The sequence below is a fragment of the Triticum aestivum genome, chromosome 7A (assembly GCF_018294505.1).
Source record: "Triticum aestivum cultivar Chinese Spring chromosome 7A, IWGSC CS RefSeq v2.1, whole genome shotgun sequence".
Taxonomy (NCBI): domain Eukaryota; kingdom Viridiplantae; phylum Streptophyta; class Magnoliopsida; order Poales; family Poaceae; genus Triticum; species Triticum aestivum.
Window position 1 is genome coordinate 482,828,259 of NC_057812.1, and position 22,401 is coordinate 482,850,659.

At 43.7% G+C, this 22,401-nt stretch overlaps 1 protein-coding gene across 1 annotated transcript; it reads right to left on the minus strand.

Annotated features, from left to right (window-relative positions):
* Nucleotides 1–17,641: 17,641 nt before the first annotated feature.
* On the minus strand, nucleotides 17,642–22,377 carry LOC123147700 (protein odr-4 homolog). The gene is made up of 11 exons (XM_044566972.1): nucleotides 22,146–22,377; nucleotides 21,800–22,030; nucleotides 21,398–21,496; nucleotides 20,552–20,640; nucleotides 20,173–20,289; nucleotides 19,744–19,849; nucleotides 19,531–19,615; nucleotides 19,331–19,440; nucleotides 18,628–18,758; nucleotides 18,234–18,330; nucleotides 17,642–18,137 (listed from the first exon to the last, which is right to left on the minus strand). The coding sequence occupies exons 1-11, from the start codon at nucleotides 22,227–22,229 to the stop codon at nucleotides 17,841–17,843; spliced, it is 1,446 nt and encodes a 481-aa protein (XP_044422907.1). The 5' UTR covers nucleotides 22,230–22,377; the 3' UTR covers nucleotides 17,642–17,840.
* Nucleotides 22,378–22,401: the final 24 nt, after the last annotated feature.

Sequence of the window (22,401 nt, forward strand, 5' to 3'; positions counted from 1 at the left end):
AACGGAGACTGGCGAAGGACGAGGTGACGATGCGCGTCGGGAATGGTTCCAGAGTCGATGTGATCGCCGTCGGCACGCTGCCTCTACATTTACCTACGGGATTAGTTTTGAACCTTAATAATTGTTATTTAGTGCCAAGTTTGAGCATGAACATTGTATCTGGATCTCGTTTAATACGAGATGGCTACTCATTTAAGTCTGAGAATAATGGTTGTTCGATTTATATGAGAGATATGTTTTATGGTCATGCTCCGATGGTCAATGGTTTATTCTTAATGAATCTCGAGCGTAATATTACACATGTTCATAGTGTAGATGCCAAAAGATTTAAAGTTGATAACGATAGTCCCACATACTTGTGGCACTGCCGCCTTGGTCACATTGGTGTCAAGCGCATGAAGAAGCTCCATGCCGATGGACTTTTAGAGTCTCTTGATTATGAATCGTTTGACACGTGCGAACCATGCCTTTTGGGCAAAATGACCAAGACTCCGTTCTCCGGAACAATGGAGCGAGCAACCAACTTGTTGGAAATCATACATACCGATGTGTGCGGTCCAATGAGCGTTGAGGCTCGCGGAGGATATCGTTATGTTCTCACTCTCACTGATGACTTGAGTAGATATGGGTATGTCTACTTAATGAAACACAAGTCTGAGACCTTTGAAAAGTTCAAGGAATTTCAGAATGAGGTAGAGAATCAACGTGACCGAAAGATAAAATTCTTACGATCAGATCGTGGAGGAGAATACTTAAGTCACGAATTTGGTACACACTTAAGGAAATGTGGAATCGTTTCACAGCTCACGCCGCCTGGAACACCTCAGCGAAACGGTGTGTCCGAACGTCGTAATCGCACCCTATTGGATATGGTGCGGTCTATGATGTCTCTTACCGATTTACCGCTATCATTTTGGGGATACGCTCTAGAGACAGCTACATTCACTTTAAATAGGGCACCGTCTAAATCCGTTGAGACGACACCGTATGAATTATGGTTTGGAAAGAAACCTAAGCTGTCGTTTCTAAAAGTTTGGGGATGCGATGCTTATGTCAAGAAACTTCAACCTGAAAAGCTCGAACCCAAGTCGGAAAAATGCGTATTCATAGGATACCCTAAGGAAACTGTCGGGTATACCTTCTACTTAAGATCCGAAGGCAAGATCTTTGTTGCCAAGAACGGATGCTTTCTGGAAAAAGAGTTTCTCTCGAAAGAAGTAAGTGGGAGGAAAGTAGAACTCGATGAAGTACTACCTCTTGAGCGGGAAAGTGGCGCAGCGCAGGAAACCGTTCCTGTGATGCCCACACCAACTGAAGAGGAAAACAATGATGATGATCAAGGTACTTCGGATCAAGTTACTGCTGAACTTCGTAGGTCCACAAGGACACGTTCCGCACCAGAGTGGTACGGCAACCCTGTCCTGGAAATCATGTTGTTAGACAACAATGAACCTTCGAACTATGAAGAAGCGATGGCGGGCCCGGATTCCAACAAATGGCTTGAAGCCATGAAATCCGAGATAGAATCCATGTATGAAAACAAAGTATGGACTTTGACAGACTTGCCCGATGATCGGCGAGCGATAGAAAACAAATGGATCTTTAAGAAGAAGACGGACGCGGATGGTAATGTTACAATCTATAAGGCTCGACTTGTCGCTAAGGGTTATCGACAAGTTCAAGGGATTGACTACGACGAGACTTTCTCTCCCGTAGCGAAGCTGAAGTCCGTCCGAATCATGTTAGCAATTGCCGCATACTATGATTATGAGATATGGCAAATGGACGTCAAAACGGCATTCCTTAACGGGCATCTTAAGGAAGAACTGTATATGATGCAGCCGGAAGGTTTTGTCGATCCTCGGAACGCTAACAAAGTATGCAAGCTCCAGCGATCCATTTATGGACTGGTGCAAGCATCTCGGAGTTGGAACATTCGCTTTGATGAGATGATCAAAGCGTTTGGGTTTATGCAGACTTATGGAGAAGCCTGCGTTTACAAGAAAGTGAGTGGGAGCTCTGTAGCATTTCTCATATTATATGTAGATGACATACTCTTGATGGGAAATAATATAGAATTTCTGGACAGCATTAAGGCCTACTTGAATAAGTGTTTTTCAATGAAGGACCTTGGAGAAGCTGCTTATATATTAGGCATCAAGATCTATAGAGATAGATCGAGACGCCTCATAGGTCTTTCACAAAGCACATACCTTGATAAGATTTTGAAGAGGTTCAAAATGGATCAGTCCAAGAAGGGGTTCTTGCCTATGTTACAAGGTGTGAGATTGAGCTCGGCTCAGTCACCGACCACGGCAAAAGATAAAGAAGAGATGAGTGTCATCCCCTATGCTTCAGCCATAGGATCTATTATGTATGCCATGCTGTGTACCAGACCCGATGTAAACCTTGCCGTAAGTTTGGTAGCAAGATACCAAAGTAATCCCGGCAAGGAACACTGGACAGCGGTCAAGAATATCCTGAAGTACCTGAAAAGGACGAAGGACATGTTTCTCGTTTATGGAAGAGACGAAGAGCTCGTCGTAAAGGGTTACGTCGACGCTAGCTTCGACTCAGATCTGGATGACTCTAAGTCACAAACCGGATACGTGTATATGTTGAATGGTGGAGCAGTAAGCTGGTGCAGCTGCAAGCAGAGCGTCGTGGCGGGATCTACGTGTGAAGCGGAGTACATGGCAGCCTCGGAGGCAGCGCATGAAGCGATTTGGGTGAAGGAGTTCATCACCGACCTAGGAGTCATACCCAATGCGTCGGGGCCGATCAAACTCTTCTGTGACAACACTGGAGCTATTGCCCTCGCCAAGGAGCCCAGGTTTCACAAGAAGACCAGGCACATCAAGCGTCGTTTCAACTCCATCCGTGAAAATGTTCAAGATGGAGACATAGAGATTTGCAAAGTGCACACGGATCTGAATGTCGCAGATCCGCTGACTAAACCTCTCTCGCGTGCAAAACATGATCAACACCAGAACTCTATGGGTGTTCGATTCATCACAATGTAACTAGATTGGTGACTCTAGTGCAAGTGGGAGACTGTTGGAAATATGCCCTAGAGGCAATAATAAAAGTATTATTATATTTCAATGTTCATGATAAATGTCTTTTATTCATGCTATAACTGTATTATCCGGAAATCGTAATACACGTGTGAATACTTAGACCACAATATGTCCCTGGTGAGCCTCTAGTTGACCAGCTCGTTGTGATCAACAGATAGTCATGGTTTCCTGACTATGGACATTGGATGTCGTTGATAACGGGATCACATCATTAGGAGAATGATGTGATGGACAAGACCCAATCCTAAGCATAGCATAAAAGATCGTGTAGTTCGTTTTGCTAGAGCTTTGCCAGTGTCAAGTATCTCTTCCTTCGACCATGAGATCGTGTAACTCCCGGATACCGTAAGAGTGCCTTGGGTGTATCAAACGTCACAACGTAACTGGGTGACTATAAAGGTGCATTACAGGTATCTCCGAAAGTAGCTGTTGGGTTGACACGGATCGAGACTGGGATTTGTCACTCCGTATGACGGAGAGGTATCTCTGGGCCCACTCGGTAATGCATCATCATAATGAGCTCAATGTGACCAAGGTGTTGGACACGGGATCATGCATTACGGTACGAGTAAAGTGACTTGCCGGTAACGAGACTGAACAAGGTATTGGGATACCGACGATCGAGTCTCGGGCAAGTAACGTACCGATTGACAAAGGGAATTGCATACAGGGTTTGATCGAATCCTCGACATCGTGGTTCATCCGATGACAACATCGAGGAGCATGTGGGAGCCATCATGGGTATCCAGATCCCGCTGTTGGTTATTGACTGAGAGCGTCTCGGTCATGTCTGCATGTCTCCCGAACCCGTAGGGTCTACACACTTAAGGTTCGGTGACGCTAGGGTTATTAGGAAGACTAGTATGTGACTACCGAATGTTGTTCGGAGTCCCGGATGGGATCCTGGACGTCACGAGGAGATCCGGAAGGGTCCGGAGGTAAAGATTTATATATGGGAAGTTGTCAAACGGACACCGGGAAGTTTCGGGGTCATACCGGTATTGTACCGGGGCCACCGGAAGGGTTCCGGGGGTCCACCGGGAGGGGCCACCCCTCCCGGGGGGCCACATGGGCTGCGTGGGGCAGGGAGCCAGCCCCTGGTGGGCTGGCCGCACCCCCTCCCTTGGGCCCATGCGCCTAGGGTTGAGGGGGAACCCTAGAGGGGGCGCCCCCCTTGGCTTGGGGGGCAAGCCACCCTCTCCCCTCTCCCCTAGGCCGCCGCACCCCCCCCCCAGATGGGTTCTAGGGGGCCGGCCCCCTTCTCCCTTCCCCCTATAAATAGAGGGGTGAGGGGAGGGCAGCCGGACCACCCTCCAAGGCGCAGCCCTCCCCTCCCCAACACCTCTCCTCCTCCGTTGTGTGCTTGGCGAAGCCCTGTCGGAGTACTGCCTCTCCACCATCACCACGCCGTCGTGCTGCCGGTGGAGCTGTCTTCCTCAACCTCTCCTTCCCCTTGCTGGATCAAGAAGGAGGAGACGTCTCCCGTCCCGTACGTGTGTTGAACGCGGAGGTGCTGTCCGTTCAGCACTTGGTCATCGGTGATTCGAATCACGTCGAGTACGACTACATCATCACCTTGCAAGCTTCCGCACGTGATCTACAAGTGGTATGTAGATGCAAACTCTCTCCCTTGACTCGTTGCTTAGATGAACTCATAGATGGATCTTGGTGAAACCGTAGGAAAAATTTTAATTTTCTGCAACGTTCCCCTACACATACATAGTTCAATCTTGTTACCAGCAAGTCTCTTTACTCGTTCCATAACGCAACATCCCGCAACTAACTTATTAATCACATTGCTTGCAAGGCTTATAGTGATGTGCATTACCGAGAGGGCCCAGAGATACCTCTCCGACAATCGGAGTGACAAATTGTAATCTCAATCTATGCCAACTCAACAAACACCATCGGATGATCGGAGACACCTGTAGAGCATCTTTATAATCACCCAGTTACGTTGTGAGTTTGATAGCACACTAAGTGTTCCTCCGGTATTCGGGAGTTGCATAATCTCATAGTCATAGGAACATGTATAAGTTATGAAGAAAGCAATAGCAATAAACTAAACGATCATAGTGCTAAGCTAACGGATGGGTCAAGTCAATCACATCATTCTCTAATGATGTGATCCCGTTCATCAAATGAAAACTCATGTCTATGAAGGAAATATGCCCTAGAGGCAATAATAAAGTTATTATTTATTTCCTTATATCATGATAAATGTTTATTATTCATGCTAGAATTGTATTAACCGGAAACATAATACTTGTGTGAATACATAGACAAACAAAGTGTCACTAGTATGCCTCTACTTGACTAGCTCGTTAATCGAAGATGGTTATGTTTCCTAACCATAAACAAAAGAGTTGTTATTTGATTAACGGGATCACATCATTAGGAGAATGATGTGATTGACATGACCCATTCCATTAGCTTAGCACCCGATCGTTTAGTATGTTGCTATTGCTTTCTTCATGACTTATACATGTTCCTATGACTATGAGATTATGCAACTCCCGTTTGCCGGAGGAACACTTTGTGTGCTACCAAACGTCACAACGTAAATGGGTGATTATAAAGGTGCTCTACAGGTGTCTCCAAAGGTACATGTTGGGTTGGCGTATTTCGAGATTAGGATTTGTCACTCCGATTGTCGGAGAGGTATCTCTGGGCCCTCTCGGTAATGCACATCACATAAGCCTTGCAAGCATTGCAACTAATGAGTTAGTTGCGAGATGATGTATTACGGAACGAGTAAAGAGACTTGCCGGTAACGAGATTGAACTAGGTATTGAGATACCGACGATCGAATCTCGGGCAAGTAACATACCGATGACAAAGGGAACAATGTATGTTGTTATGCGGTCTGACCGATAAAGATCTTCGTAGAATATGTAGGAGCCAATATGAGCATCCAGGTTCCGCTATTGGTTATTGACCGGAGACGTGTCTCGGTCATGTCTACATTGTTCTCGAACCCGTAGGGTCCGCACGCTTAAGGTTTCGATGACAGTTATATTATGAGTTTATGAGTTTTGATGTACCAAAGTTAGTTCGGAGTCCCGGATGTGATCACGGACATGACGAGGAGTCTCGAAATGGTCGAGACATAAAGATTGATATATTGGACGGCTTTATTCGGACACCGGAAGTGTTCCGGGTGATTTCGAAGAAAACCGGAGAGCCGGAGGGTTACCGGAACCCCCCCCCCCCGGGAGAAGTAATGGGCCATATGGGCCTTAGTGGCGAGAGAGAGGTGCAGCCAAAGGTGGGCCGCGCGCCTCCTCCCCCCTGGTCCAAATTGGACTAGGAGAGGGGGGGCGGCACCCCCCTTTCCCTCTCCCTCCCCACTTCTTTCCCCCTCCTAGTAGGAGTCCTACTCCTACTAGGAGGAGGACTCCTCCTTGGCACGCCATAGAGGGCCGACCGACCTCCTCCCCTTGATCCTTTATATATGGGGGCAAGGGGGCACCCTAGAGACACAAGTTGATCCACGTGATCATATTCTTAGCCGTGTGCGGTGCCCCCTTCCACCATAGTCCTCGATAATATTGTAGCGGTGCTTAGGCGAAGCCCTGCGATGGTAATGCATCAAGATCGTCACCATGCCGTCGTGCTGACGGAACTCTTCCCCGACACTTTGCTAGATCGGAGTTCGGGGATCGTCATTGAGCTGAACGTGTGCTAGAACTCGGAGGTGCCGTAGTTTCGGTGCTTGATCGGTCGGGCCGTGGAGACGTACGACTACATCAACCAAACGCTTCCGTTGTCGATCTACAAGGGTACGTAGATCACACTCTCCCCTCTTGTTGCTATGCATCACCATGATCTTGCGTGTGCGTAGGAATTTTTTTGAAATTACTACGTTCCCCAACAGTGGCATCCGAGCCTAGGTTTTATATGTTGATGTTATATGCACGAGTAGAACACAAGTGAGTTGTGGGCGATATAAGTCATACTGCTTACCAGTATGTCATACTTTGGTTCGGCGGTATTGTTGGACTAAGCGGCCCGGACCGACATTACGCGTACGCTTACGCGAGACCGGTTCTCCCAACGTGCTTTGCACAAAGGTGGCTAGCGGGTGACAGTTTCTCCAACTTTAGTTGAACCGAGTGTGGCTACGCTCGGTCCTTGCGAAGGTTAAAACAACACCAACTTGACAAACTATCATTGTGGTTTTGATGCGTTGGTAAGATTGGTTCTTGCTTAAGCCCGTAGCAGCCACGTAAAACTTGCAACAACAAAGTAGAGGACGTCTAACTTGTTTTTGCAGGGCATTTTGTGATGTGATATGGTCAAGACATGATGCTAAATTTTATGGTATGAGATGATCATGTTTTGTAACTGAGTTATCGGCAACTGGCAGGAGCCATATGGTTGTCGCTTTATTGTATGCGATGCAATCGCGCTGTAATGCTTTACTTTATCACTAAGCGGTAGCGATAGTCGTGGAAGCATAAGATTGGCGAGACGACAATGATGCTACGATGGAGCTCAAGGTGTCGCGCCGGTGACGATGGTGATCATGACGGTGCTTCGAAGATGGAGATTACAAGCACAAGATGATGGTGGCCATATCATATCACTTATATTGATTGCATGTGATGTTTATCTTTTATGCATCTTATCTTGCTTTGATTGATGGTAGCATTATAAGATGATCTCTCACTAATTATCAAGAAGTGTTCTCCCTGAGTATGCACCGTTGCGAAAGTTCTTCGTGCTAAGACACCACGTGATGATCGGGTGTGATAGGCTCTACGTTCAAATACAACGGGTGCAAAACAGTTGCACACGCAGAATACTCATGTTATACTTGATGAGCCAAGCATATACAGATATGGCCTCGGAACACGGAGACCGAAAGGTCGAGCGTGAATCATATAGAAGATATGATCAACATAGCGATGTTCACCAATGAAACTACTCCATCTCACGTGATGATCGGACATGGTTTAGTTGATTTGGATCACGTAATCACTTAGAGGATTAGAGGGATGTCTATCTAAGTGGGAGTTCTTAAGTAATATGATTAATTGAACTTAAATTTATCATGAACTTAGTCCTGGTAGTATTTTGCAAATTATGTTGTAGATCTATAGCTCACGTTGTTGCTTCCCTGTGTTTATTTTGATATGTTCCTAGAGAAAATTGTGTTGAAAGATGTTAGTAGCAATGATGCGGATTGGATCCGTGATCTGAGGTTTATCCTCATTGCTGCACAGAAGAATTATGTCCTTGATGCACCGCTAGGTGACGGACCTATTGCATGAGCAGATGCAGACGTTATAAATGTTTGGCTAGCTCAATATGATGACTACTTGATAGTTTAGTGCACCATGCTTAATGTCTTAGAATCGGGGCTTCAAAGACGTTTTGAACGTCATGGAGCATATGAGATGTTCCAGGAGTTGAAGTTAATATTTCAAGCAAAAACCCGAGTTGAGAGATATGAAGTCTCCAACAAGTTCTATAGCTAAAAGATGGAGGAGAATCGCTCAACTAGTGAGCATGTGCTCAGATTGTCTGAGTACTACAATCGCTTGAATCAAGTGGGAGTTAATCTTCCAGATAAGATAGTGATTGACAGAATTCTCTAGTCACCATCACCAAGTTAGTAGAACTTCATGATGAACTATGATATGCAAGGGATAACGGAAACGATTCCCAAGCTCTTCGTAATGCGAAAATTGACGAAGGTAGAAATCGAGAAAAACATCAAGTGTTGATGGTAGACAAGACCACTAGTTTCAAGAAAAGGGCAGAGGGAAGAAGGGGAACTTCAAGAAGAACAACAAGCAAGTTGCTGCTCAAGTGAAGAAGCTCGAGTCTGGTCCTAAGCCTAAGACTAAGTGTTTCTACTACAAAGGGACTGGTCACTGGAAGCGGAACTACCCCCAAGTGATTGGCAGATAAGAAGGATGGCAAAGTGAACATAAGTATATTTGATATACATGTTGTTGAAGTGTACTTTACTAGTGTTTATAGCAACCCCTCAGTATTTGATACTAGTTCAGTTGCTAAGATTAGTAACTCGAAACGGGAGTTGCAGAATAAACAGAGACTAGTTAAGCGTGAAGTGATGATGTGTGGTTCCAAGATTGATATGATAATCATCGCACACTCCCTATACTTTCGGGATTAGTGTTGAACCTGAATAAGTGTTATTTGGTGTTTGCGTTAACCATGAATATGATTTGATCATGGTTATTGTAATACGGTTATTCATTTAAGTAAGAGAATAAATTGTTGTTCTGAATAAAACCTTATATGGTTACACACCCAATGAAAATAGTTCGTTGGATCTCGATCGTAGTGATACACATAATCATAATATTGAAACCAAAAGATGCAAAGTTAATAATGATGGTGCAACTTATTTGTAGCACTGCCGTTTAGGTCATATTGGTGTAAAAGCGCATAAAGAAACTCCATGCTGATGGGATTTTGGAATCACTTGATTATGAATCACTTGATGCTTGCGAACCATGCCTCATGGGCAAGATGACTAAGACTCCGTTCTCCGGAGCGAGCAACTGACTTATTGGAAATAATACATACTGATGTATGCGGTCCGATGAGTGTTAAGGCTCACGGCAAGTATCTTATTTTCTGAACTTCACAGATGATTTGAGCAGATATGGGTATATCTACTTGATGAAACATAAGTCTGAAACATTTGAAAAGTTCGAAGAATTTCAGAGTGAAGTGGAAAATCATCGTGACAAGAAAATAAAGTTTCTACGATCTGATCGCGGAGACAAATATTTGAGTTACGAGTTTGGTCTTCAATTAAAACAATATGGAATAGTTTCAAAAACTCATGCCACATGGAACACCACAGCATAATGGTGTGTCCGAACGTCATAACCGTACTTTATTGGATACAGTGCAATCTATGATGTCTCTTACCGATCTACCACTATCGTTTTGGGGTTATGCATTAGAGACAGCTACATTCACGTTAAAAGGGCACCATCTAAATCTGTTGAGACGACACCGTATGAACTGTGGTTTGGCAAGAAACCAAAGTTGTCGTTTCTTAAAGTTTGGGGTTGCAATGCTTATATGAAAAAGTTTCATCCTGATAAGCTCAAACCCAAATCGTAGAAATATGTCTTCATAAGATACCCAAAGGAGACTGTTGGGTACACCTTCTATCACAAATCCGAAGGCAAGACTTTTGTTGCTAAATTCGGAGTTTTTCTAGAGAAGGAGTTTCTCTCGAAATAAGTGAGTGGGAGGAAAGTAGAACTTGATGAGGTAATTGTACCTGCTCCCTTATTGGAAAGTAGTTCATCATAGAAATTTGTTCCTGTGACTACTACACCAATTAGTGAGGAAGCTAATGATGATGATCATGTAACTTCAGATCAAGTTACTACCAAATCTCGTAGGTAAACCAGAGTGAGATCTGCACCAGAGTGGTACAATAATCATGTTCTGGAAGTCATGTTACTAGACCATGACGAACTTGCGAACTATGAGGAAGCGATGATGAGCCCAGATTCCGCGAAATGGTTTGAGGCCATAAAATCTGAGATATGATCCATGTATGAGAACAAAGTATGGACTTTGATGGATTTGCCCAATGATCGGCAAGCCATAGAAAATAAATGGATCTTCAAGAGGAAGACGAACGCTGATAGTAGTGTTACTATCTACAAAGCTATAACTGTCGCAAAAGGTTTTCGACAAGTTCAAGGTGTTGACTATGATGAGATTTTCTCACTCGTATATATGCTTAAGTCTGTCCGAATCATGTTAGCAATTGCCGCATTTTATGAAATCTGGCAAGTGGATAAACAAAACTGCATTCCTTAATGGATTTCTTAAAGAAGAGTTGTATATGATGCAACCAGAAGGTTTTGTCAATCCTAAAGGTGTTAACAAAATATGCAAGCTCCAACGATCCATCTATGGACTGGTGCAAGCATCTCGGAGTTGGAATATACACTTTGATAAGTTGATCAAAGCATATAGTTTTATACAGACTTACGGTGAAGCCTGTATTTACAAGAAAGTGAGTGGGAGCACTACAACATTTCTGATAAGTATATGTGAACAACATATTGTTGATCAAAAATAATGTATAATTTTCTGGAAAGAATAAAGGAATATTTGAAAGGAGTTTTTCAAAGAAAGACCTCGGTAAAGCTGCTTACATATTGAGCATCAAGATCTATAGAGATAGATCAAGACGCTTGATAAGTTTTTTCAATGAGTACATACCTTGACAAGATTTTGAAGTAGTTCAAAATGGAACAGTCAAAGAAAGAGTTCTTGCCTGTGTTGCAAGGTGTGAAATTGAGTAAGACTCAAAGCCCGACCACGGCAGAAGATAGAAATAGAATGAAAGTCATTCCCTATGCCTCAGCCATAGGTTCTATAAAGTATGCCATGCTGTGTACCAGATCTATTGTATACCCTACACTGTGTTAAGCAAGGGAGTACAATAGTGATCTAAGAGTAGATCACTGGACAGCGGTCAAAATTATCCTTAGTGGAATAAGGAAATATTTCTCAATTATGGAGGTGACAAAAAGGTTCATCGTAAAAAGTTACGTCGATGCAAGTTTTGACACGGATCTGGATGACTCTAAGTCTCGATCTAGATACATATTGAAAGTGGGAGCAATAAGCTAGAGTAGCTCCGTGCAGAGCATTGTTGACATAGAAATTCGCAAAATACTTACGGATCTGAATGTGACAGACCCGTTGACTAAAATTATCTCACAAGCAAAACATGATCACACCTTAGTACTCTTTGGGTGTTAATCACATAGCGATGTGAACTAGATTACTGACTCTAGTAAACCCTTTGGGTGTTGATCACATATCAATGTGAACTATGGGTGTTAATCACATGGTGATGTGAACTATTGCTGTTAAATCACATGGCGATGTGAACTAGATTATTGACTCTAGTGCAAGTGGGAGACTGAAGGAAATATGCCCTAGAGGCAATAATAAAGTTATTATTTATTTCCTTATATCATGATAAATGCTTATTATTCATGCTAGAATTGTATTAACCGGAAACATAATACTTGTGTGAATACATAGACAAACAAAGTGTCACTAGTATGCCTCTACTTGACTAGCTCGTTAATCGAAGATGGTTATGTTTCGTAACCATAAACAAAAGAGTTGTTATTTGATTAATGGGATCACATCATTAGGAGAATGATGTGATTGACATGACCCATTCCATTAGCTTAGCACCCGATCGTTTAGTATGTTGCTCTTGCTTTCTTCATGACTTATACATGTTCCTATGACTATGAGATTATGCAGCTCCCGTTTGCCAGAGGAACACTTTGTGTGCTACCAAACGTCACAACGTAAATGGGTTATTATAAAGGTGCTCTACAGGTGTTTCCAAAGGTACATGTTGGGTTGATGTATTTCGAGATTAGGATTTGTCACTCCGATTGTCGGAGAGGTATCTCTGGGCCCTCTCGGTAATGCACATCACATAAGCCTTGCAAGCATTGCAACTAATGAGTTAGTTGCGATATGATGTATTACAGAACGAGTAAAGAGACTTGCCGGTAACGAGATTGAACTAGGTATTGAGATACCGACGATCGAATCTCGGGCAAGTAACATACCGATGACAAAGGGAACAACGTATGTTGTTATGCAGTCTGACCGATAAAGATCTTCGTATAATATGTAGGAGCCAATATGAGCATCCAGGTTCCGCTATTGGTTATTGACCGGAGATGTGTCTCGGTCATGTCTACACTGTTCTCGAACCCGTAGGGTCCGCACGCTTAAGGTTTCGATGACAGTTATATTATGAGTTTATGAGTTTTGATGTACCGAAGTTAGTTCGGAGTCCTGGATGTGATCACGGACATGACGAGGAGTCTCGAAATGGTCGAGACATAAAGATTGATATATTGGACGGCTTTATTCGGACACCGGAAGTGTTCCGGGTGATTTCGGAGAAAACCGGAGAGCCGGAGGGTTACCGGAACCCCCCCGGGAGAAGTAATGGGCCATATGGGCCTTAGTGGAGAGAGAGAGGGGCAGCCAAAGGTGGGCTGCGCGCCTCCTCCCCCCTGGTCCGAATTGGACTAGGAGAGGGGGGGCGGCGCCCCCCTTTCCCTCTCCCTCCCCACTTCTTTCCCCCTCCTAGTAGGAGTCCTACTCCTACTAGGAGGAGGACTCCTCGTTGGCGCGCCATAGAGGGCCGGCCGGCCTCCTCTCCTTGATCCTTTATATACGGGGGCAAGGGGGCACCCTAGAGACACAAGTTGATCCACGTGATCATATTCTTAGCCGTGTGCGGTGCCCCCTTCCACCATATTCCTCGATAATATTGTAGCGGTGCTTAGGCGAAGCCCTGTGACGGTAGTGCATCAAGATCGTCACCACGCCATCGTGCTGACGGAACTCTTCCTCGACACTTTGCTGGATCGGAGTCCGAGGATCGTCATCGAGCTGAACGTGTGCTAGAACTCGGAGGTGCCGTAGTTTCGGTGCTTGATCGGTCGGGCCGTGGAGACGTACGACTACATCAACCAAACGCTTCCGTTGTCGATCTACAAGGGTACGTAGATCACACTCTCCCCTCTCGTTGCTATGCATCACCATGATCTTGCGTGTGCGTAGGAATTTTTTTGAAATTACTACGTTCCCCAAAAGTGTATGGCTAGGAAACTTAACCATCTTTGATTAATGAGCTAGTCAAGTAGAGGCATACTAGTGACACTCTGTTTGTCTATGTATTCACACATGCACTAAGTTTCCGGTTAATACAATTCTAGCATGAATAATAAACATTTATCATGATATAAGGAAATATAAATAAAAACTTTATTATTGCCTCTAGGACATATTTCCTTCATTATGTATGAGTCATGTTTCTAAACTATGTCAGTGATGCCCCAAGAGATGAGGGGCAAGTTATGTATGTTTTAAAACAATTATTATTTTGGTTTGCAATGCTATCTGTTAGAGTACTCTTTCTGTTATTAGTCATGCTTCTAAACTATGTCAGTTATGCCCAAGAGATGAGGGGGTTATGTGTGTACTCTTTCTGTTATTTTGGTCTTTAGGGGTTGTCGATATCGATCGAAGCCAATATAGCCAAAGTGTAGTCTTCATGGGTTGTCGACATTGACGGAACCCAATATAGCCAAACTCATAGTCTTTAGGGGTTGTCGACGTCGACGGAAGCCAATATAGCCGAAGTTTTAGTCTTTAGGGTTGTCGACGTTGATGGAACCCAATGTAGCCAAAGTTCTAGTCTTTTAGGGGTTGTCAATGTCGACGGAACCCAACATAACCAAAATTTTAGTCCTTAGGGGTTGTCGACGTAGACGGAACCCAACATAGCCAAAGTTTTAGTATTTTAGGGGTTGTTGACGTCGACGGAACCCAACATAGCCAAAGTACTAGTCTTCAGGGGTTGTCGACATCGACGGAACCCAGCATAGCCAAAGTACTAGTCTTTAGGGGTTGTCGACATCGACAGAAGCCAATATAGCCAAAGTGTAGTCTTTAGGAGTTGTCGACATCGATGGAACCCAAGATAGCCAAAGTTTTAGTCTTTAGGGGTTGTCGACATCGATGGAATCCAAGGTAGCCAAAGTTTTAGTCTTTTAGGGATTGTCGACGTCGACGGAACCCAACATAGCCAAACTTTTAGTCTTTAGGGGTTGCCGACGTCGATGGAACCCAACATAGCCAAACTTTTAGTCTTTAGGGGTTGTCGACATCGACGAAACCCAACATAGCCAAAGTACTAGTCTTTAGGGGTTGTCGACGGCGATGGGACCCAATATAACTTTTCCATTCTATCTATATATCTAACTACATCCATGAAACAAAGATGATAAAACTTCTTAACTTCACCATTCTATGAAGCATCTATGAAAGCAAGATAATTCCAACTAAAAGATCCACACAAAACATAACCATAATAGATTCTTACAACAACATACTGGAGTTCAACATAGTTCATAACTTCTAACAGACCCATAATTCAAACTGGAGTTCAACATACTTAATAGATTCTTACAGAACCATAATTCAAACTAAAAGATCCAACCACACATACAGAACAGATCCATGGATACTACTTCACAAAAGGTCAGCTAAGCAGCCTCTTCATCTCGTTCATTCATCCAAGATGGCCTGGACCCCCTTCATCTTCTGCTTGTTCTTCTCCTCTGCCTTCAACAGATCAGCAATCTGAAGCTTGAGCTGAGCCCTATCTTTACTGAGCTTGTCATGTCCCTTTTTCAGATCACCCATGTGACCCTTCAACTGGAGATTCTCTTGGATGAGCTTATCATGTCCCTTTTCAGATCACCAATGTGATCCTTCAGCTTCAGATTCTCTTGGGTGAGCTCTTCATGATACTTAGTGAGTTCATCAACCTGCTTCAGCTTCAGATTCTCTTGGGTGAACTTCTCCACAGACTTAGTTAGTTCTTCAACCTGGAACTTTAAGTTTCTCATGGCTGCACTATGCACTTCCTTCTCTTTTAAATGGTTGAACTTCATGTTCCTGATGACAGTGCCTTGGGCTTTTGTTAGGTTCATAAGGACTGCATACTTCTCTTGCAGCTTGAATATCTCTGCATCTTTCTTCTCCATCTTTGTCTTCATATCTTAGACAACTGAGTTGGTCACCTCAGCTTTCCTCCCCTCTGCACTCTCCATCTTAGACTGCAAATATCTGAAATCCAGCACCCTATCCTCTTGGGCATTCAGCAGTTGATGAACATCTTCAACTAATTTGTCATAGTTGGCCTCCAGTTTATTTTTTTCTTCTGTCAAATGGTGAATAGTGAGTAAACTCTCCAGGTTATCCTTCCTCCTATCACTCCTACTGTCTTAATACATTTCCCATAGCTCCAACAATGCATTCTGCATTGTAGGAGGCCACTCTGGGTCAACCCATTCAACAGAACCACAGTTCTGACCTTCCTGCAGTATATCCAGCACCTATATTTGTTAAAGGATATGATTGTAAAGAACATCACAACTACACTAAATATTACAATTAAAGAATATGGTCTTAAGTAAAGAACTAAAGAACAACAGAACTAACTAACTGAAGAACATCACAACATGTGCACTGCAACCAAATCACATAGCCACATTTTTTAATCATAACAAAAAGTACAGCAACTATAAAGCACTCATAAAGCACTAAACTATCAGGATCAAAGCTTAAACAATGTTGTGCACTGGAAACTAAGCTCTTGGCCACATATTAAATTAATAGATGCCTACTCCAATGACCAGCATCAGTGCATCAGTACTAGTAATTGGATAAAGAATGGCAATCACAAGAACATAATCTAACTTGGACCAAACTACTACCAAATAAAAATACTGCGGGGCTACTACCAACTCATTTTAACACACAGAACATAGAAAGTGCAGAATCTTACTTTCAGAGGACAGGCTAAGAACCTCCTGCCCGTCTCAAATCCCTCAAAGGCTACACGCCTCTCACATGGCAGCCCATGGTGCTGGCAGGGAACAATGGTTCCAGTCTCAATGCCCATGTAGTCTTGGTCTTCAATGCTGACAGGGATCTACAGGAGCAAAATGAACCAAACCCTCCCAAATCAAAGATCAAATCCCCAAAGCAGGAACCCTAACCCTAACCCTAGCTACACCACTCACCCGGTACAACATGATGTCGTTAGAGGAGGAGTTATGTACTGCAGGCTGGAGTAGTTGTCGCTGCTCTCATCCTCGTGAACCATGGCGCGGTGGCGGCGGGGGAATGCGCGGCGGTCGGCGGCAAATCAGCGGGCGAGAGCTCGAGCGAGGCGAGGGCTAGGGTTCGTGGCGAGTGAGTGAGTTGGGTTCGACCAGGAAGACCGACCGAGCCGGTTCGCCGGCTTGTCAACTGACTGGTGGGGCCGGGTTGTCAGATACAACGTTAATACAACATTATACGCCACTTAGCCCGTATTGCAACGACTAGCCTCAAACTTGGTACTGACTTGCAAAAAATCTTAATAGTGATACTGACCCGTTACAACTGTCCCAAGTGTGATACTTCCCTGCAATTTACTCCTGCCAGAGTCAAACGTCTGGCTGCCTGCATGCATCTATAAGCAAGCTACCGGTTGATGTATCACAAAATACTGCTTGCTTGCTCTAGTTTAATGGCGTCTTCCTCATGGTAGCAAATGTATAAATTTGTATGCTGCGGACAGAGATATTTTGTGGTGTCAAAATCAAGCCCAACCTGAGAAACATAGTTGTCTGTTTTGGTTGACTTCTATCTATTCTCTTCAGTCAGATGCCTACTCCCCAAGGCCAACACTCACTTGTCTAGTAAAGCATCAGCACAAATGATTAATCCAACAGAGAAGACATCCGATGCCGAAACAGGAGAAAGATTGAGTACTAGCCGTCCATCTGGTCACAGGCCAGATGCCTTTTCTCATAATTTAGTGGGCGCAAACTGGAAAAGAGAGTGAGTTATTCGTCTCTGCACGATCATCAAATGCTGTGGGTGAGCCTAGCCTAGCATCACACATCTCAATGACCAAACAATGAAGACGACGGCAGGGCTTGCATCACTCAAAAATACTCCACACAATTGTCCCTGTCATCGAAAAGGATGGATCATGTTCATGTATGTGCAGCACCTACAAACTGTTCACGACGAAAGAAACTCTACACTTTTCACATCCACAGCTGAGGTTTGGACAAAATATAAGATACACAAAACATGTCAACATCTTGGTTCGGCTGATGCAGCATGAATTACTCAGGTTTTCGAATTGGCAGGGAACGCAAACATAAATCCAACTAGAAGAGCAACCAGGAGCACAAACAAGGCAGCTAGGATGCTGAAACTGTTGTCTTGTGTTCTCCCCGAACCCGTCGCCTGTTCAGGGCGCTCATCTTTCGGACCAGGCCCTGCACGAGCACGTGATGAAGCTCCAGGCACCACATCCCAAAACGATTCTAGTGTGGCAGTAGATGCTGCGGTTTCTGGTTCTAGGATTGAGTTCTCTACTTCTGTTTCCAGTGATATCACTTCCTTGCAACGCTCCATTGCATCCTGCAGGTAACGTGCACATACAAGGGCACGTCAAGTCAAACATATTGTATTTTGGGCTTGCATCCAGACTATATAGCTAGGAGAGAACATAAGCACCTTTGTCGTTTCTGATTGTTGCAAGTAGTCACAAATATAGGAGCCAGCTAACCAAGGAATCAGAATCCTTCTAGGGAATGAGAAACTATAAGGTTCTCTGTTTGCAAAAAGAAAAGGATGTGATCAGTTGCGTAGACAAAAAAAAGCATCACAGACATGCTCCGAAGAAATAAAGAAATGTGACATATTTGTTTTCCCCTTACAATCAGAGGGTAAAAACTGTCTGCAGTTTAATACGATGTAGAAACATTAGCAAAGGAGGGTTTAGGGTTCTTTTATCAACAACAACAAAGCCTTTAGTCCCAAACAAGTTGGGGTAGGCTAGAGGTAAAATATGGTGGGTGTACTTATCATTCTATTCAAAACAAAAATATTCCTAGAAGATAAGAAATACCTCAGCTCATGAAAATTAACTTGGGTAACCTTCTGAGATGCTGAATTCTCCATATCATTAGTTGTAGAGTCATCATCTGCCTCATCAAGGATGATATCTAATCTGCTTCGTAGGCTCGCAATGATGTCCACCTTAATACGGAGTAGGATAGGTAGAAAGGCAGCATAAAATACTATTAGTTTGCTAACCATTAAAATATGCTTGCACAAATTTAACAACAAGTTAAAATGACTGCATTTATAAAAATGGCAATAAATAAACCATTCAGGATAGATTTATCATGTTTAACTCTTTGGAGAGTCAATTCAACTAATGAGGGGCAATAAGGCGATAGTGCCAACTTGCTAATAAATTCAGTACAAATGAAAAGCACCATCACTAGAAAATCAAAACAAAAAAAAATCTACAGTTCTACATTACAGACACCAGATAATCATGCTATATATAGTTAAACAAAGGGTTCAAAATTCCCAAGTCAGTACAGAAATGCCAACCAAAATGCCTGTTCACATTTTCAATATTGTAAGTTCTTTTTACTTCAATTGATATTTAGTATAAAATTGGTGGTTTGGCTCCAAGCTCGTGGCTTGCACAGTTGTATGTGAAGCTATTATAACAAAATGGAGACTACATAGGTAACAAGGAAAATAATACAAGGCACAGAGATAAGCCAATAACAGTGGAAATTTTATCTCATTAATACCTTCAGATCAGATATAGCTTCCGAAATAGATTCTTTTGGGCCTAAGTATGCCAACGCACTGACAGATCCAGCAAAGAGAAGCAACCCAGCAACCCCCTCTAAACTGCATTCTTTGGTGTAAGCACTAACTATTAGGCTCACATAGTTATATCAAGAGAAATCAACCATACAATACAACAGAAACAGCGTTAGCTGAGCACCTCCGGCAGGCAAATTGTTCTTGAAAGGTACAAGCAAATCGACTTCGTGTGGGCCCTCTGAAGTGATGGTCATATCATCCGAAAACTAGTTGAAAATATTAAGAGTAATAAGTGGGTGTTAAACACAAACAAGATTAGACATTACACCATGAAATAGCTTGGAATTCGTTGTGCTTATTCAACTGAAACAAAGGTTAAGTGGTTCTAATTTACCAGATCTCCATCAATTAAGGCTTTGGCATTCTGCACTTCCTTTGTGAGATGACTGATTGCCTTCGAAATAACTTTCTTAAAAGGCTCAGCTTGAACAACTGTCAATCTATGGAAGTACGTATTGTAAGTAATCAGTCCAGAATGCGGAACATGAAATTCATGGATTTGCTACAGCCTACAGCACATGCGACTATGACTGGTAACTGGTAAGCACAGTTGGTCGTTTCTGTATTTTATAATTTTAATAACAAAAAGGGGCAGCTTGGAGCACGTAGCTCCTGCTTGCGCAGGGTCCGGGGAAGGCTTGTTTCTGTATTTTAATATATTTAATAAAAATCTAGTTAACTTAAAATGACACCCCTTCTGACTTTGAGACATAAATGACACAAGGATTGCTTAGCTACTAGTATCAGGCAGCATTGCAAGTACCTCGTCTCAAAATTGTATGTGCATCTGAAAGTTTGAAGCGAAGCTAATAATTTGCTATATTTGAAGTCACACGGCCTTAGACTTCCTGATGCCATCTCACATATGCGACAGGCCCACCTGTAACACATCAAAATTACGTTATAACCTATCAGTGTATTAACAGTATCTGAGCACGACAGATTTCCAAGGGCAATACCATTTATTGACATACAGAAATTAGGACAATCAATGTTAAACAAGCAAGAAAAAACAAATAAGAGTTGTCGAAATCCAAGTTCGGCAGGTCCAGTGTGATCAATGTGCTAAGAAGATTATGATACATTGATTTATCGGGGGAGGGGGAAGGAAACCAAAGTACTAGAGTAAAAATAATACGCACCTTCTTGGGCTGTAAGAGAGATGAAGGAGCAGCCTCTCATCAAAGTCACTGCCGTACCAGGGAACTGACTGAGAAACCACTCTGATAACCTGGGAAATAACATCAGTCGATAATCTGTACAATGAAAATGTCCTAGTAGGGTAGTACAGAGAAAAAAAAATCAACAGGTCATCACTAAAAGATCAGACAACAATGGCAAAAGATCCTAAAACAAATGCCAGCAGAATGTGCCCCCACCCCAGAATTCAACAAATGAATCAAAAAAGAAGTTGGTACTCAGTGTTCTAAATAATAAGGTCACTATGGCATTGTGAAAGGCAGTTTACAAGGTAAAGGTAGCCTTCCCGTTTGTTCAAGTTGATATTATGCCAAAATTCTTTAAGCAAAGACCACAAAACCTAGGCGGTAGAAGGGCCAGGTACAGAAAGATAACAGAAATAGGTCGGTAAATCAGGTTGGTTAATGGCCAAGCTTCATTTGAAAGATAAAAGTGATAGGCCAAGATGAGGATATCTATTTTATTAAACAGGCGTTGATCATTTTCTAGCATTGTTTTCTATTTTTGTTCTCATCACAAAGTATATAACATGGAATGGAACATCTAATACGTAGCATTCACCAAGCCTAACTTGGTAAAATCCTCTCCATTCTATGGTGCTATGGACAAAAACTGGAACTTGAGTTCCATTATATCTTCTCAGAAACTTGTTTTGTTAACATATAAATTTGTATACATATCCTCAATTCCAAATAGCAAACCCGTGTATGAGCAAGTTTACAACACTAGTGCCACTCTTCAGGACATTATTGGCACCTGTGATGAAACAGCAGGCCAAATGTTGGTACCTGTGATAAAACAGCAGAAGGAGTAGCTTTGAAGGAGCCTTCAGAAGACCATATATAGATACCCATGACACTCATTCCTCCAAGGAGCATCCTCGACACCTGCAGACCGTAAGAAGATTCACCAGTATTATCAAATATGTAGTTATTCCGAGTTGACATGACCAAATACAGTTGTGCTACCGTAGTATGATCTTGAGCAAAAGAATCAAATATGGCCGAATTTTCAATGTAATTGAGCAAGCAACTCGAACTGGACAGAAATTGTTGGGACTGCCACATTAAGGTCTGAAACCTACAGGAGAGTACTAATGATAAAAAAATGTTCAACTGTTATCTACAGCTGAAGATATTAGTATCGTCCGAGGTTTGTCGACTGTAACAAGTGAGGGCTGGACATTGGACCTGTCGGGCGTGTTCGGCGACCCAGTCGACATCGAACTGGAGCGTCGGCGGCGCGTCGTTAGAAGCCCCTGCACCACCTTTCCCGCCCTTGGGCTTGGCCTTGCCAGCTGAGGGGGCGGCGGCCCGGAGGGAGCAAGCGGGCTCGCCGGCATCGGTGGGCGGCGTGGGGAGCAGGGAGTAGACGAGTGCGCGGTCGGAGGAGGCGCTGAGCTTCCCGACCACCAGCCCCACCTGCACGCGGAAGAACCGATGAAACCAAATCAAACCAAACCTCCACGGCACGGCGACGGCGGCCTGCCTCTGCCTGAGATGCCATAGGACGAGCACGACGAGGAAGGGAAGCCACCTGCGATCGAAGGACGCCAGAGGAGGCGACGGCGTCCTCGAAGGCCTTGATGCGCGCCTCGTCGGCGACGACCGCCTTCACCATCGCTTCGCGGCGGAGGGCGATCTGGTCTGGACTGCAGAAGCGGCGGACGGCGGGGAGCCGTCACGACTTCACGTGACGCAGCGCACGGCCCCACCGCTTTCCCACCTCATTCACGTAAACCGTGATGCCACCGCTTTCCGCCGCGAGGTTACGTAAACCCCGAATCCGCTTT